Consider the following 18,962-nt stretch of genomic DNA (forward strand, 5'->3'; position numbering starts at 1 on the left):
CGTGGACTGTGTTGTGATTGGCCAGCCAACGAGAGCTTTCCCACTGTCCTGTGATTGGCCAGGTACCTGGAAGTGACGTAATAGATAGGCCAGCTTTCAGATACACAGCTCCCCCTCTGGCACGGTGGATGCTCTGCATCTCAGCAGCTACAACGAGAGTAGTTCTTCTTCTTCTACTGCGGTTGAATGTACGCAACCGGATGTGCCCGGACTAGTGCCCGCACCAGGAGGCGCTACGGTGGTGAGGATTTCTGATGACGACATCAAATTAAGGAAGTGCCGATCCGCTTCGCAGAGCCCAGGAAAACAATACAACACTATTTTCTCAGCAGTGGCTGAACTGTTTGTTGTGAAACTTTAGGGTTTCATAAACGAGGTCATGACGCAGATACACACACACAAACGCAGCGTTAATTGGAGCTTCCGGTCTATGTGGGCTTTAAATGAGGTCAACTATACAAGAGATCAGCATATGGATGTTATGACCTTAAACAGCTCACGCTGTGATTCTCATTGCTCATTTTGTGTGGAAATGTGGAACTAGGACGAAGTATGAATGTCTTAAATGTAATACCTTACTTTTAACATGTCACCACACTGCCATTGTAGCCCGTGCATTAAAAAGATGGGTTTATTCATGTATAATCCAATTTCTCCTTTCTCTAATTTATGTGTATTTCCTCTTAATGTTTTATTTTCAAGATATTAGAAACAGAAACTAACCTAGATCACTCATCCTCTTGTAAATTGAAGTGCTGTTGCAATGCTTTTTGACCTTCAAATCATGTCTAACATAATATCCTACACACACTCAACACAGTCCAGAATGTGATATTTGGTGTGACGGAGGTCAACTGTTAATGATGATTGACACGTCATTGTGGAGCTCACTCTCTGGCCTGCTTTGTATTGTTGTGATAAGACAGCGAACACCAGTTAATACTAGAGATGCAAAGGTCCTTTAGTGTTTGCTGATGTGCTAGAATACATTTTAAAACCAATAGACACTGATTCTGATATCATGTGAATATTCAATGCAAGTCCATTGCTTTTGTAACTCCCGAAATACATAAACTTTATAGAGTCTCTACAGTTGTTTTGCACGTTGATCAAGAACTACAGAACATACATTAGAGTTGGCTCCTTTTATTGGAACAACGGTTGGAAACTGATATCTGTGACATAACTATTCCAATCATGTAAAATGTACAAAATATCAAAATGAACTGAATCTGCCTAAAATGACGTGTTATTATATCACGAATCACCATGGCTAAATAAATATTTAAAAAGCATAATCCCTGCATCTCCAGTGTCAGTGCAACGTGTTCAGTTTACAAGTAGCTCTCCATCTTCACATTCTGGTCCTTGTCTTTGGCGTCGGGCGTCATGCACAGAGTCAGCTCCATGTCATGGCAGGGGGAGGGCGGAGGGATTTTGTTGATCTTCGCAAAGCTCTTGCTGATGTCCATAAATGTTTTATTTTTGGTTTCAGGCAGGACGATGAAGAGGTAGATAGATCCGGTGACGCAGACCGCCACAAAGACAAGGAAGGCGTAGGACCCCAGCCTCTCCTGCGCAGGGTGAAACCACAGAGAGAGTCACGACAAACGTTCTCAATCAGTTCCATTTCAGCAGAATCATGAAGGGAGAAAATCATGAATATTGCACAAGCATCCTGAAAATGATGTCTAATGCACCAGTGTGCAATTCTAGTTATTTAGTTTGAAATGTGTCTTTCTAGATTCATAATTCTTGTTTTTCTCAAAGTCTTCACTGAAAATATGGACCTTATCAATCGTGACATTTTTTTCTATAATCTCGCGTCCGTTAGTAATAGCAGGATCTATTTTTTTTTTATTTACATAAAAAAAAAAACAGTACAAAACCTTAACGAAAATAACGACAGAAAACAATAACAAACGTCGAACAGACATGTGGGTGTGGCTGGGGGGGGGGCAAACATGTTACAAGTTCAAAATGCTAGTTACTTTCTTTATATTGAATATAAATTACTGGTTTACCCTGAATGTAAACCAGTAATCCAATTACTTTATGTTCTTTTTTTTTCTCTCTATTAAATATCAATCACAATACTGATCATTATTATATATAATCAAGCATTTTCTATAAATCCGTCTAAATCAAAAATCTCATTCTTAAACAAGCTACGTATACGTAACTCAAACAAATATGCCAAAACAAATATCAGGGTTCTTCCTTTTTCAAACAAAAACATTCTCTGTTCAGCAGAAAATAAAATTCATCCTCAACAACATTCAAATCAAATAAAACATAAACGCTGTGTTTAAGGAATCCCTTTATACTACCTGCCTGTATTATTACTCCAAGTATTATTCTGGCCAGTAACTGTGACGTGTGTCTACTCCACAGAGACGTCCTCTGTAATCTGAAATGAATTTGACAGCCCCTCCCACTTTAGACAAGGATAACCTTGTCCAGTCTGTGTTTACCAATAATAGACGTTAGTGACATATTTATAAATACACAAAGACTGATGACCCAGAGGGAGATTTACAGATACACACTGTGTGTGTGTGTGTCACCGTGTGATAATCCTACACTTTGATAACACTCTGTAGTACCTGATATTAGAAATGCACTCTGCACACACCGTGACCTCGGTGAAGAACTTCTGTGATTTCAGTGGTTACATCACCACCTCTCATTTCATAAGAGCACAACAAAATCAGAGTGTTGATCAAATGGCATGGCCCAGTTTTCTGTAACGTAACACGCCTTCTGCAAAAGTCAGCAAGTTCCTCAGAATAACATACAATCGTTCCTCTCCTAGTTTTCACCGGGGATTAAACGTGGAACAGAGACATTTTTGCATCCACTCATTAATCGAATCCGCGCAATCTCGGTGGATTGAAGAGAAGGGGACAGTTCCTTCTTTCACACGGGGGATAAGCTGTTGATCTGCTGCCGTGGCCCCGGTGGGTTCAGTTTGGGGCACGCTGGCAAAATATGGAGCACGCACACGGGCGGGGGGGGTAGGGGGGGGCAGATGTGCAGACGTTTGTGAGCGCAGTGCAAACAGATACCGTACACTGTGCCAGCTAAAAACAGCTCAAAAGCTAACAGCGACAGACGAGAAACGACAGCACTATGTGACCGTTTGACCCAGAACCAGAACCATCAGGTCGTCTGGTTTCTGAAGAGAGACATTATGTTTCTCCCTGGAGACCTGAGAGCAGCACAGAATGTTCAGGTTACCTCAACCCCCTTTTAATTTCATTTATTTTTCTTTATCATAGTATTTAATATTGTATCTGTTTATTCCATCTTTCCTTCTCTAGGTAGTGTCTGCCTTTAAAGTCAGTTTCTTTGACTGTGTTCATCTTATCTTCCTTTACTTCTTTATTTCACTGTCAGTATTTTAATCTCTGCATATTTGAAGATATTTAAGGATTTGCTTTCTTTACTATTAGATCAATACCTTACATTTTATATGTAATATCTTATTATCTTAGTTTCTTTCATCTGACCTCAGTGATGGTTTTCCGACAGTTTTGTGTCTTTTAATGTCTTTGTGTCGGGTCTATAGCATATAACTGTTGTAGTCTGTCTGTAAGTGTGTGTGTGTGAAAACTCTTGTTTTCTCCGGCTAATTGAACAATGATGGATTGTCTTAAATAATTACTAAAATAATTGTGATTCACAAGATTCTTGTAGTAGTTTTAAACTAAAAATGTAAATTTGCATCACAGGTAAGGCTTTAACTTTTGCTGTGTTCTTTGAATCCCTTTTATATCAGTATTTTCACTCTAATGTAACTGCTATTACATTAACACAGTATCATACATCATATTATATACCCCGTTAAGATATATTTTAAAAAATGTAGTTTACACACAGTGATTAATGTGTGAATAATATGGATGTGTGTGTGTGTGTGGGAATATTTTAAATCTGTTGGATGAGCAAAATATGGTCGTAACCATTCATCTTTTATGGTACTCGTTTTTAAGTTGAATAACGACTTAAAATTAAGTGGTGATCGTTAATTTAGTTTTTTCAGATGCTTATTATGGATGATATTCTGAGGTACTGAGGCCCAAAGCTGAAAAACACAACTCTTGTGCTTGAGAGAAGATGTAAGATAATCCAGATTCCACTGAATGTTAGAGAAAGACGACCAAGATTGAGGAAGGATGGACACAGGATGATGCATGAGGAAGGAAGAGGGCATGATGGGACAAAACATCGCAGGAGTTAAAATTCCCTGGATAGTACAGAGTGCATAGCTGAGGACAGAACAGTAAAGGACAGGACGGGACAGAAGTGGGACAGAACAGAACGTGAAGGGGAAGAAAATACAGGACAGATTGGAAAGGATGAGAAAAGAAAGGACATGTTTGAGGAGGACAAAGCTAGATGGACCAGAGAATGTTTGATTTATTATTGCTATAGAAAGTTAGCTGGCACTCACGAGCTCATATTACTGAAAGCCTATGGGCCCTGCATAGCCATAGTAGGCTTGAAACCATGGACAAACCCGGACTGGGGGCTTGTGATAACCAGTTATTAATGTTCATTTGTCACTTGTATGCAGAGGCATCAAGTGCATTCACATACTGTAAAGAGAAGCCGACGCTGTTTGGTTAATAATTATATACTGTAGCTATACTTCATCTTTCAACGAGCAGATGGAGGGTTTGATTCCTGGCTCTGCTCGTCCACATGGCGATGTGTCAAGCCCAAGTTGCTGCTGACGGTCGTGCCAGCAGCGTGTGAATGGGTATGAACGACGAGGGGTAGAAGAAGCAAACACTTCACCAGTGTCTTGGTCGTTTCCTCCTCTCTGATCTCACTCATCATTGTAAATTGTGTTTTTCTTTGCCACGATGAGTCCGACAGGGACGCCGGATATTATTGTTTGTGGTCTGAGGTGAACGTACCAAACACAGTGACTCCATGTTCACCTCTGAGACTTCTTTCTGACAATCAAATTTGCTGACAAGGCCACTGGCCGACACTTGACCCCATTTGTGTGTCACTATTGTCACTATCAATCATACCGCTCTGAAAGAACAGTGTTCTTTACTGAAATTGAATAGAATTGGCGTTGAATGAATAACACCTTTTTAAAGTTAACCTGGTTCCCACTTAGACCCCATTATTGCAATTGTTTTATTTCTATATAGGAAACATAGCACATGTACAATACTAAGCAAATAAATTCTAATAGGTGTTAGTATAGTATTCTTTTTTAGTTTGTGATTTTTTTTAATGAGATTTTGTTTTTTTGTGCTGTTTTGTTATATAGAATATAATGTATGAATACAAGATGTATTCATACATTCTATTCTCTCTATTTTCAATAGCCCACTGACCACAAATACAACTTTATGCAAGAACTTTATATATCCAGCAGGGGAATATACTGTAAGTGATTGTGATATATCACCAGAAGGGCTAAACTAATAGTTTTTAACTCCCTAAAGGAATTTTAAACACTAACAGTAAATTGCAAAGGCTGCAGTTTAGGATACCTCATGCATCACATCTGACCCACAGTGTATTCTGTAATCAATGCAAATCCTACATAATACAAACATATGAGTTGTTGTTGTTTTTTTTTCATATATAGAATAGTTAATAATTGGATTGATATTACCATTTAGTGACGACTGAAAAGAAACTTGACTTGAATGTCCATATGTAGGGGCATATACAGTAGGTTTGTCTATTACATTCATAAATACACAACTACTATGTACTTCTACTTAGTAGTACATAATACTCCTACTGCTACTGGATGGCTTGTAACCTGCCAAACACCATCAGTCTAACCAGGAACCTCGGTATCACCTTTGACTCAGACTTCACCTTCACCCCTCACATCAACAAAGTAGTTCAGTCCTGCTTCCTCCACATCGGAACCGTCTCAAAAAATCAAAAATATTCAATCACGGCCTTGACCTCGACAAAAACTAGTCCACGCCCTCATATTGTCCCGCGTAGATTACTGCTACTACCTTCTCCCCGACGTCCATCATAAATTCCTCTCCCGCCTCCAGCTGGTTCAGCACTCAGCAGCCAGGCTTCTCATCGGTTTTAACAGACGACATCACATTACTCCAATCTTGGCTTCACTCCACTGGCTCACTGAACGATTTAGAATTGACTTTAAGATTTTATTCATCACTTTTAAGGCTCGTCAAGGTCCAGCCCCTGAATACATCAGTGACACGCTGACCCCGTACGAGCCTGTGTCATCTTTTAAAGGTGACATAGAATGCTTGTATCACACATATATGTTAGTTATGGAGGTCTACTTACATATATGAACTTGTTTTCATGGTTAAAAACCTCCTCATCGCTGCAAACGAGCCGATCAAAATATCTCCTCACTGACGCTCTCGTCAGCCGCGCTGTTTCAGACCAAAACCACACCCCCAGAACGTGGACTGTGTTGTGATTGGCCAGCCAACGAGAGCTTTCCCACTGTCCTGTGATTGGCCAGGTACCTGGAAGTGACGTAATCGATAGGCCAGCTCTCAGATACACAGCTCCCCCTCTGGCACGGTGGATGCTCTGCATCTCAGCAGCTACAACGAGAGTAGTTCTTCTTCTTCTACTGCGGTTGAATGTACGCAACCGGATGTGCCCGGACTAGTGCCCGCACCAGGAGGCGCTACAGTGGTGAGAGGAGTGGTGAGGATTTCTGATGACGACATCAAATTAAGGAAGTGCCGATCCGCTTCGCAGAGCCCAGGAAAACAATACAACACTATTTTCTCAGCAGTGGCTGAACTGTTTGTTGTGAAACTTTAGGGTTTCACAAACGAGGTCATGACGCAGATACACACACACAAACGCAGCGTTAATTGGAGCTTCCGGTCTATGTGGGCTTTAAAACTCATTCTTATAGACTTGCCGTCTTTTTATCCTTTTATCTCATTGCTTACGCACCTTAAATCAGTTTACAAATAAGCTAATAATCATTTCCTGTGTCCTCTAATGCTGCTCCATTTTCTATACCATGATGTGTAAATATGGCCATTATTATTATTTGTTTTGTTTATACCGTGTGTATTTTTACTCGTGTATGTCGAAGCACTTTGTAAATTGCTGTTTTTAAAGGTGCTATACAAATAAAGCTTTACTTGCTACAACAACAACATACAGCATATAGGACACGAGTGAAAAAGTGGACGGGCGCCTGCTCTCATGTGCAGCACTGAGTCATCGTCAGTGTTTGGGCGTGAGCGCTGCGTGCTGCAGTGGTGAAGGATTCTTTCCATGTGTGTGGTTCTTTTCTACCTGGTGTCAGGCAGTCGGGGGCCGTGTCTGTGACGCACAGAAGACCGAACAGCAAGGATGACGTGTCCACCTCGCTCTGTGCAGAGGCTTTCACGGATTATTATGCATCACTGCTGTCACACTGTCAGAGGCCGAGTCACATCGTTACACATCACAGTTATGGATCAGAACATTGATGAACACTAAGTCATTAGCAAGTCATTCCAGCTCACAGTATTCTAATGCATGTGAACAAGTTTGAGGGCTTACTCCTTTATAGAACCTGTTGTTATTGCACTATAATGTATATAAATCATCTAAATGCCCGTGGCATGAAGTTTAATGTTTGTAAGTACTAGACACAGGTCATTAAATGACGCTCTCCAGTGAGGAATTCAGTTCTGGAATACCTTCATTCATTACACACAATAACCAAAAGCATTTACAATTCATTTATCCTCAGTTATTGACTATAAGGCCCCTTTCAAACACAGCCACTGGCTTTCTTAGTCCTCTCTCCCCGTCCATAGAGGGCGCTAGGGTGCCGCCCCACCAGCCTCACATGAGGAAGAAGACAGGAATCATCTCAAATGAACTACAAAAACATGTACTCGTGTACAGCGAGTGCCGGTCAAGTGTGAGTCGTGCTAACTTTACCAGCGTTTAATTGCCGGTTTCATCATGAAAAAAGAAGCACAAACTCCTTTCTCTCAATGCAAAATAAGTCGTTTCATAGAAGAACTCGAACCCGACCAGCCAAACGTCGCCATAAAGCACCAAACAAAAGACAGGGGGAGGAATTACACGTGTTCTTTCTCCAGCAGCTAAAAATGCAAATGCCACCAAACACCTGCTATCATTTAGAGCTGGTAAATGAATTGTATCCTTGTTATTTAAAACACATACATGTTAATAGGTTGGGAACATTCTGATGCATTGTCCCTCTCTAGACTTGTGGAACTTGCGAGTGTACGAATTGTGAGTGAAACACAGTGAGACTCCACAGACACAGATTTGATAAATGAAAAAGTGGGCTGGCAATTTCAACTTCTGATCATGTCGCATCATCCGTCTCAGCAGTTGCCCAAATGTGAGAGTGTATTTGTTGGCGTCAAATAAAATAAAAATAAAATAGAATAGAATAAATCAGCCGGTTTCTGTGTGAACAACCGAAATCAACAAAGCAGCACAACAACAAGTGAAGTGAAGCATGTTGTGAGACTGCTTTATCAATCAAATGAATATCTGCTTCCCACAAAAGGACAGCTGCTCCCAAGGTTTACAGCACATCGATTCAAAGTAGTAAAAACAAAGCAATAAAAATGTGCTTTTCCACAGTCATATATTAAACCAATTTAGAGCCATACACTGTGCAAGGATTGTTGTGAAGCATTAGCATAAATGCTTGATACCTGTGTGGGTTATAAAGGGAAGCGGAGTGTCACTTTGTGCATTTTCTTAATACACTACAGTCCTCTCAGATATTTCTTTTTACAAAGTAATTTCATTGTCACGATTCAGATTTTTCTTCATTTTCTTTTCCAGCTGTGATTCATGTGAAAAGCTTGGCCTAAGGGTTCTAATCAACTCTGCACAGCAATTCCTCCTTTTCTCATTATTTCAGGCCTATTTCTCCCAAAAGTGGATTTGTGCCTAGAGAATAAAACAATAAGGGAAAATAAAAGCAACAAAAGGGGGGAACCTAAAATGTAGCCTTTAAAATAAAACAAATGCATGATCACCAGCGCTGACTGTGGAATTAAAAATCGACTTCACTTGTAGGTTGAATGAGGTCAGAAACTGCACTTCTGCTTAATCATGGGGACAAAAGTAAGATGTTACTGTGCCAAAGAAGTTTGTTTATTTATTAATAGATTCTACTATCAAAAAATGTTTGTTTCTATTAAATATCACGTGCAGACCCTCTATCACCCACTGTGGACTGAGTAATTACTTAAACACTGCAGGCTCTATGACCCACTTTTTTCCCTCCACAGTGTTCCCACACACACACACACATATTGTGTATTAATTTAATGTAAAAACTAAAAAAAAAAGAAAAAATACATCTGACAATAAAACTGATGAAGATGAGCCGTGTAGAGAAAGTCCATCAGATTATTTTTATGAACCAGAGACAGAGGGAGAGGCAAGGATGTCATACAACTTAATGTTCAGCTCCAACCAAAATTAAATTTACATTGAAAAAACAAGAAGGAAAATCTTAGATTAGATATAGATTATTTTCCTCGTAATGCACAGTCGGCTGGCAAGGATTAGAAGGGCACAGAAGGATTTAGGGCATCCAAATTGGTTAATTCAGTTGTTTTTTATTTACATTTTTTATTTTTAATTCATTCCATTGTTTTGTTCTTAATTTCATTGTTTCATTCGATTCAATATATGCATATATTTACAGTATATATATAACAATATTTTTTTAACTTAATCTTTATTCATTCAATTTTTAAATAGGTTTTATTTCTTTCTTTCTTTTTTTAATTTAACATGTATGTATACCCCCTTGTCTTGTGTACTGGGAAGAGTGTACGTATGTGAGGTCTTTGTATGTGTGTCTGTACTGCATTGTTTAAAATGTAATAAAGAGATTTTAATAAAAAATAAAAATAACTAACGCTTTGAGTCCATGGTTCCCACACCTTGGCTAACATCAAATTCAAGGACTTTCCAGGACCAATTAAGAACTGAATTAGACGGGAGGGCAAATAGTTAAAGCCGCTTCGCCCATGGCGTCCACTTTTATTGATTTTCAGCACACTCTGCACCTGGACAAGTGATTATCTGTGACCTAAGTGGCGTCAAAAAAGGGAGACTTTTACCCAACTCTCAACTCACATTTCTATATAGAGCAGATTTAAAAATAACCACAATTGACCAAAGTTCAGTACTGAACGGCACCAATAAATATCAATAAAAACCTGAGTTAAACACTTTACAAGCTCAGCGTGCTCCTGTTTATCACATCATGGATTCATAGATTCCCCACTCACTGATAACTCCCTGCCCACTTTTTGTAGATCTTCAAAACCAGGCATTGGGCGGAGTTATCCTCAGACTAGGGGGTTTAGTTACTCTTAAAGGCCCTGTGAATGGCGCACCTGCTCCCCGTCACAGAATGGATTCAGTTAGTCCCTCACAAACCTTCCAGTGCGATAAAAAGGATGTGACAGTGCAAAACCTGTGTTTTCTGAGCCGGGGTCAGAGTTGGTTTTAGCTCTGACTCACAGATCACCAGTGAGTCACTGCTGTGTGTGGGTGTGTGAGAGGAAGTGGGCGCATCCAGGGATGACAACACCAACACTTCAAATATTTGAGGAACTGGCTGCGTGAAAATGACCTTGACATTTGTGACTCTCTTAGCTGTTGCTAATTAACGTCCATTTGTTCAAGAGAGAGTTTGTGTCTTCTAACTCTGACGTATTAGACAAAAACATCATTAGACGGATGTGTCATCTCAAGGACTGGTCTTCATGACTGGAGGTAGCATCAGGCTGTGTCCATATCTGCATTCATGACTCCTCTGCTCACCTGGGCCAAGCACATTTGAATTAATTCTTCAACCTAACTGTCCTTGCATGGTGGTATGGTCTAAATAGACCATAGGTGGGATTGGGAGAGTGAATGGTTGTTTATTGGGGATACTGCACAAAACTAGAATAAAGAAATCCAGGATAATTGAGGTGAAGATAGTTGGGATAAGTGCGTGTTCACGGCGTACTGAAATAAACCTCGCGATCGCTCACAGATTCACAGAATGGATAAAAGTCGCGCGTCATGCTTCACGGCTGCCGAGCAACAGCTCCTGATGAAGTTCTATGAAGAGGTGAAAGAGTCCATAAAAAAAAAAAAGGCAATACTAATGCCATAATTAAAGAACGTGAGAAAACCTGGCAGACAATAGCGGACCGGCTTAATGCGTAAGTAGTCCAAAACTGTACAAGTAATAAACTCCACTGGAACTGTCAGAATTAGGCTACAATTAAAGGACTAAAGTTGTTACTTTTCGAGTTGCAAACAATTATCCACAATGTGTGTCATTTCTTCTATTTTTCTCATGATATGTTTTTTATCTATTTTATCTTAAATATAAATATATAAAATAAAATCTAAGAACATTTTGCAGGCTGGTAAGTGACTTTAAAGTAGATAACAGTGAACAAATGAGGTGAATGTTGAATGTCAAAAACGTCCCAGCCACAGAAACTGTCCACTTCATACAAGGTACATATTGCAGTACTACTGCACATGGAACACAATCAAATAAATGACTGAATGGATTTCCTTGCCGTGTCTGGGAACACACTTACACTTCTGGAGCCACCAGAAGATAATCCGGTTAGTGCATTGTATGGAAGTCACAGGTTTGGTATGTCCTGTGAAATCTTAATTCAAGTTCTCTTAATACATATGGCAGGGGGAAGGCACATCTTCTGCACATGAGGAGACTGTGTCGCTGGACTCCAGAAGGCTTGAGCTATGTCCATTTTATGGAAATACTCTGCTTATTTAAGTCAGTGATGTGGTGCTAATAGAAAATATGTGTAACAGGACGCTGCACAGTCTCCTAAGCAGCCTGGTAACATTGTGAGTGTTGGCCAAAGTAAATCTACATTATGCACAAATCCTGGAGAGACAGATGTTAGAATCACACTCAAGAAGAGAAAAGCTCCAAGAAATGGAGCTGGATCTTGAGGTTAAACGCACACTCAGGAAACTGGACCTGGAAAACCAGGAGCTAGAAAGAGAAGTGAGTATTTCAGAGCACACAGTAACCATGACTGCTCTCTCTATTCCAGGATCCAAGCAACCAGGACAAATGAGGCTAAATTCAGCCAGGATAACCAACATATCCCGGCTTAATCCCTTATCTTGGTTTTGTGCAATACCCCTCAGGACAAATCTCATGTGTTTTTATTCTGGTGCTTCACTGCTAATGTGATTATGCTACCTGCACCCACTGAACTCTGCTCTCCTATGATGGACACTCCCCTGAGGTTAGTAGCACTCCACCAGAAACACCCAACAGGAAGGAAAAGAAACACACACGGAAGGTCATCGGGGGGATGTCAGGAGAGATCACAGAGCCGGGACAAGGGAAGGAGAGACGACGGTGAACAGGTCAATGCCCGAGACCAGGCTGAGAAATCAGCCAGCAGAGCAGAAGAGAAGCCAGAGTGTTACAACGTGGAACACAGGCAGTGGAAGTGAGGAGCTCTGCGGAGCCGCGTGTCCCCCGTGGCTGCACAGATGGGCCTCCGAGTGCGGGAGAGCGAGGTAGAGCTGCACCATCGACCAGCACGGCCTACGGCTGGTACGACTCCCCCCCCCCCGCTGTCCCAATGACCCGCCATTGGATTCAACCTCTCAGAGTTCACTGTCACATGGAGGCCGACTGAATATATCTGATCCTTGTGAAGGCCCCAGTGTAGAGGACGTTCTGCAGGATCTTCCACTTCCTGATTAACGTCCCCTTCATCTTACTCCAGAGAGTCACTTGAAATGGATGTAGTCTGGCTTTGTGACAAACATTCAACTCTAACGTTAACCAGGAAATCTGTTCCTTGCGTCCGCTCCCATTGTTCCGTTGTGTGATGCTCTAAAGCCTTCACATTTACAACTGGCGGTATCACCACCACCATCCACACACAAGCGAAATGGGACACGCTCATCAACACAGAAAACCTTGTTTGTATCAGCACAGCGAAGCATCTGGTCCTGCTGTGACAAGTGAGGAGCTAACCCATGCTGCACATGCAGGAAACCTATAATCAGAGTGGGCCAAAGTAGCAGTTTGAGTTCTTTATGTTCCCCCTTCAATCAACAAAAGTAAAAAAGCAAAGTTTTGTGCAAGAATAACAGCCGTGCTCACAGAAAGCACAGTATGCGCGTCCTTTTTAGACAATTTGAATTGTCTATTCACTCTCTCCATGAAGTTATTTAAAGCCCACATAGACCGGAAGCTCCAATTAACGCTGCGTTTGTGTGTGTATCTGCGTCATGACCTCGTTTATGAAACCCTAAAGTTTCAGAACAAACAGTTCAGCCACTGCTGAGAAAATAGTGTTGTATTGTTTTCCTGGGCTCTGCGAAGCGGATCGGCACTTCCTTAATTTGATGTCGTCATCAGAAATCCTCACCACCGTAGCGCCTCCTGGTGCGGGCACTAGTCCGGGCACATCCGGTTGCGTACATTCCACCGCAGAAGAAGAAGAAGAACTACTCTCGTTGTAGCTGCTGAGATGCAGAGCATCCACCGTGCCAGAGGGGGAGCTGTGTATCTGAGAGCTGGCCTATCTATTACGTCACTTCCAGGTACCTGGCCAATCACAGGACAGTGGGAAAGCTCTCGTTGGCTGGCCAATCACAACACAGTCCCCGTTCTGGGGGTGTGGTTTTGGTCTGAACGGCAGTGAGGAGATATTTTGATCGGCTCGTTTGCAGCGATTATTAGGTTTTTAACCATGAAAACAAGTTCATATATGTAAGACCTCCATAACTAACATATAAGTGTGATACAAGCATTCTATGTCACCTTTAAGAGAAACAGTTAGCAGTTAGAAGAATATTGTTCTTACTGTGCAACGCTGTGACATCTGATGTTTACTGTATACTGAAGCTGATGTAATTGAAACAAAGTGTCTCATTCCCCTCATTCCCTCTCTTGCCTGGTTCACCTGAGACACTGAGCATCTCTCTTTCTTGTTGTTCGTTGTTCTCGCAGTAAAATTCAATTCAAAAATATTCTTTTTGGTTTTTTTATCAACAACTTCATCACATCTGCACTACATGAACTAAAGACACTGCACGGTTAGTTTCTTGAGCAACACTCATCAGAAGAGCAGGGAGCACACAAAGACATTCACTCACACACCTATGGTCAATTTAGAGTGAACAATTTACCTGATCCCCATACTGCATGTTTTTGGACTGTGGGAGGAGCCAGAGAACCTGTTTTTTCTGACCATGCCTTTACTGTATCTGTAGCTTCTGTAGCCATTAAGGTGGTTTAGCATCAATTGTACTTCACATTTGTGCTGAACAGCAATGATAAGTCATGCTTTAATGGTGATGGAAGTATTGTAACACAGGCTAATTTGCATTTCCTGTGGCAGTTCCATCACATTAGGTTTATTGTTGTATGCGGCGTAGTCAGTGAATTTCTGATTCCCTGCTCCTGTTTTAGAACTTAACAAGGTTACGCTCTCATGTCAAATATGCTCATCTTCAGCAGAGTGTGGCTCTCAGTGAATCCTGCACACTCAAGTGCAGATGAGAGCCTTCAGCCAAACGCCTGCGTCTGACTACAGAGGTCATAATCTTGTCTGCTATGTCCCCACATACGCACTCACGAAACAACAGCTCAGTACAAGAAGAAAGAGCAAAGTCTCTGTAATTTAATTCACGTTATGTTTTCAGAGGAAAGCAATTATGTTCCCATGAATGCAAATATAATAACAAATGTAATGTATGGCCTTCCTTCCAGAACTTCATGGCAACTCATAAGCAAATGAATTACTCAAACAATGAAAAGCAATTCATTTCCATTTGTAAGACGATTCATCAAAAACAAAATGTACTTTTTTTTTTATTATCATATTGTTCTTTTTGCTATTATAATGTTCTTTCCCTATCCTTTGAATTCCAATGTGCATGTACACTGTAAGTTTATGCACAAATAACCTTGCACCTTGAACCTTGTTTGAAGAGCAGCTTATTGAGCAGATGTCGACTGTATTTTGTTAAATGACCAAAGTTCAAGCCCGTTGCTATTGACAAGTCATTTATTATTGGTATTGTATGCACTGTGGATGGAGCACACCTTGGGAAACTGTAAGCTAAAGAGAACAGCATATATATATATGTATATATATATATATATATATATATGTGTGTGTATATATATATATATATATATATATATATATATATATATATATATATATATATATATATATATATAAATATATACATGTTTATATATACATATATATATCTCTGTACGCCTGGCGACCCGTCCAGGGTGTTTCCTGCCTTTTACCTCATGTCAGCTGGGACTGGCTGCACGGAGGTTAAAGCAGTAGCAAATGGATGTTTTCTAATGGGCCGTGTAAAGTGTTTTTCCTGCGACAGTGGAAATACACTTGTGACATGTAAACAAGTCAGACATGTCCCCTGACGTCAACTGACACAAGCCTTGCTAAGATGCCATTACCATTACTAAGGCAGCAAGGAGCTTAAACACATCCCAGGGACCACTTCAAGGAGAGAAAGGAACACTGACTTTCAACGAGGGTTTTTGGGAGATTGTCTTTCATTTTAAATGTGAAAATACCCCATTAGTCTGTTATCTAGGGCATTCTCAAACGGTGGCATGTGTACCACCAGTGGTACGCGAGCTTCCTCTGGTACTTGGAGGAAAACCCTGTGCTACTGTATATGTGAGGAAGAGGAGGATGATGAGAGAGCAAACGATCTTATTGGAATAAATCGGCCTTCTGTGAAAGATCAGTAGTATGAAACGTTTGAGAACCACGGGTTGAGCCACACATAACGTGTACTCTGTATACTGTCTTCGTCATTTGGGCATTTAGTTTTAATGTGCTGAGTATCTGCCATTTTGGATTGTATTCCTCATTATCCATGTCCTGTTTTAATTTGGCTTTATTTCAGTTAGTTATATTCTGTGTTCCCCTCTTCTTTAATTTCCAGTTACACCTTAATTGAGTGCACTTATGTCTTGTTAACTACTAACTGGTTGAGCATAAATACTCTCAACAAGGTTGTCTTTTGTGTTCAGATTGTGGTCCTGCCTTGTTTTCCACAGACTGTATTTCTAATGATTTCTTTGCCTGTTCTCTGACCTTAAATGTCACACTGTGAAACAGCCTTTACATTTAAATGCTGCTGAAAATCCTCCTCAAATGATGTCACACCATCCGCCCACAGCTATAGGACTGTTCCAGTGTTCAGGATCCTCCACATCCTTCAAAGAACTGTATCTTCAGTGCAGCGGAACGACCCACAATCCTTTGCGCACGCCTGTTTTGTCAACTCTATGCGTTTAAATGAGTGCTGTAACAATTGAATTTAACGTGTTAAAAAAGTTAACGCAGTTAACGCAGGAGGAAGGGCTGAAGGCCAATTTTAATACATTTGGAGTGGTCACGGGCCAAAAGAAACATTTATTAAAAAACCTGTTGTAATTTGGCTTGTTTTTGTCTCTCCATTAGAAATCTGTAGTTTAGCTTTTCCGTAGGAAAAAAAAACTACAGTTTTGTATTCAAATGATTTCTGAAATAAATAGATTTCATAGATATAAGTTTATTATTTAAAAATAAAAAAAATGTTCAATCTAATTTTTAAAATATGATATCTGATTATTTGAGAATAAAAGAAATATGTTTTTTTTTTATACTCCACAAGAGAGAAACTGTGTTTAAAGTTAAAATAAAGCCATTAAAACAGTCTTTGAATTTAAACATACTTTTAGTGTTGATTCTACAGTCATCGCATGGTTTTATATCAATCAATATCTTTATTTTATAAGCTTCAGGTATATTTTTGGGACCAGCCCTAGTTTAAATGGAATTTCAGGGTCAGAACGGATCATGTATCAAATCAACACAAACCAAAACATAATTATTGGTAATCACAGTCACACTAAAGATTAACGCTCAGCTAGAAACTGCTAAATTAAGCTGCATTTGTGTGATGTCACACCAGCCGAGGCTGAAGAAGCACACGGTGTGAGTAAAGTGAGACAACGTTGTACAGCAGCGTTATCACTGAAAACACAAAGAAGTGGATTAAACGGCTAAAACTATGCGTGGACATTCACGGACATGATCGCCCAATGTTGGAAAACACTAACATTTCATAAAGTCACACGGCATTATTTTAGTTGCCGAGTGTAATTACATGTAACGTATCATTTATATTGTTATTTCGTGACATAAAATAAAGTCAGGTTTATATATGAGGGCCGTATAGGCCATAATTCCTTTTTTTACCTCTCACATTCACAATTTTACCTCTCACATACACTCTTTTAGCTCTTACATTCACTTTTGTAAGCTCTCACATTCACTTTTTGTGTGTGTGTGTGTGTGTGAAGCATTTTTGTGTGAATGCAAGGTACAAAAATAGTAAAAAAAAATGCCAAAATGAGTGTATGTGAGAGGTAAAATTGTCTCATGGCCTATACAGCCACCCATATTAATACTTGCTCTAGTGACCGTAAGTTTCCCACTGGCGTGTCAGTGACGCAGAAGTATAATAACAGAAATGTGTTTAGAATCTTTCACAACATTATTTTTATCACAGGATTAATCCTCACCTCTTCAGAGGGAGCGACAACAACCACAACCCTGAGCCTGCATTCAAGCAGCAGCAGCAGCACAGACACGTTGTTTACTGTTTCGCGTGTCGAGTTTGGACACAAAGTCAATGCACCAACACAAGTAGATGTGACGAGCAGCTAATTTGACAACTTGCTCGCTCGTATTGAGGCCAGGCCACGATTTCCTGGAGTGATAGCAACTACAGGCGTTCCATCCCAGCTGCGGAGCATCTGCTCGTCAAGTGAAGCAGTTCTCATGCAGCCACAGTCACAGAGGCAGGTATGAACACTTGCTAGTTTGTTTTGCCCATAATCCAAGGAAGGAGTCTTACCGACTCTATCCAGGTCCTGCACCTCCATTTGAATCCCACCTTCATATAGAACATAAAAGTGTCCTTAAGCTGCTATAACACACACATTTCCCTTTGGCAATAAATGAAAATCATCCATCCATCAGCCTTCATCCATCTATAAGGTTGTTCACCTCTACCATGAAGGTTATGTTTCTGCTTGTGTTGATTGTTTGTCTGCTGATGAGCTGCATAACTCAGAAAATAAAGGAGAGCTTTTCAGTCAAATTATCTGGGGTATGATTTAGGATCTAAAAAAATATAAAAATAATAAGTGAACTTTGAAAAGGAGTGACCTTGGCAGAGTGATGTTGCGAGCTGCCAACTGAAAGAGCAGTCAGCCATTTTATGACTATGACCATGGAGCTGATAAGATCATGGAACTTTATGACAATATAGTGTTTGAGAATATAAATACAGTGCATTATTGATGTTTTATTGATCGCGGTGTTACAGTATGTGGTTATTTGTCTATCCATAATACTGTGTTCAGAATCCCTTTTCCACAACCAGCAGCAGGTTTTAGATTGTCATTTATAGTAATTCTCCTTGAGAGATAAACAAACATGCCTGGTTTTCAGTCTTTAACGCCAAAATAAGCTGACTTGCTTTTGACTCACGCCCCATCTTCATCTCCTTTGACTATGTTCTGTGTAGGTTGCATTTTTATCTTGTATTTGCTAGAGATGAGCAATTCAAAGAATGTGCATATCTGAACGTTCTAAGCTCCAGCACACGAGAGCAAGTATAAATGATGCAGGGTTCCCCACATGATGAGCTATGAGGAGCAGCTAGCGAGATGCATTCAAAGACCCTGATTTGCGCAATCTACAGCATGTAGAAGCCGCTAAATGATGTCATCACCTAATTTGCATAATTGGTCATATGTATATGTATATATATATATATATATATATATATATATATATGTGTGTATATATATATATATATATATATACATATATATACACATAAGGGTC

The 18,962-nt window shown here is 40.2% G+C and overlaps 1 protein-coding gene across 3 annotated transcripts in view; it reads right to left on the reverse strand.

Annotated features, from left to right (window-relative positions):
* Window positions 1-1,130: 1,130 nt before the first annotated feature.
* The window catches only part of slc2a9l2 (solute carrier family 2 member 9, like 2), a 121,356-nt gene continuing 103,524 nt past the window's right edge, over window positions 1,131-18,962 (reverse strand). For all 3 annotated transcript variants that reach the window (XM_044024826.1, XM_044024828.1, XM_044024827.1), the window contains exon 13: window positions 1,131-1,574. In XM_044024826.1, the coding sequence (XP_043880761.1) occupies window positions 1,335-1,574 (240 nt within the window). In that variant the 3' untranslated portion in view covers window positions 1,131-1,334. The remainder of the gene's footprint in view (window positions 1,575-18,962) is intronic.

Source organism: Solea senegalensis, linkage group LG4, assembly GCF_019176455.1.
Source record: "Solea senegalensis isolate Sse05_10M linkage group LG4, IFAPA_SoseM_1, whole genome shotgun sequence".
Taxonomy (NCBI): Eukaryota; Metazoa; Chordata; class Actinopteri; order Pleuronectiformes; family Soleidae; genus Solea; species Solea senegalensis.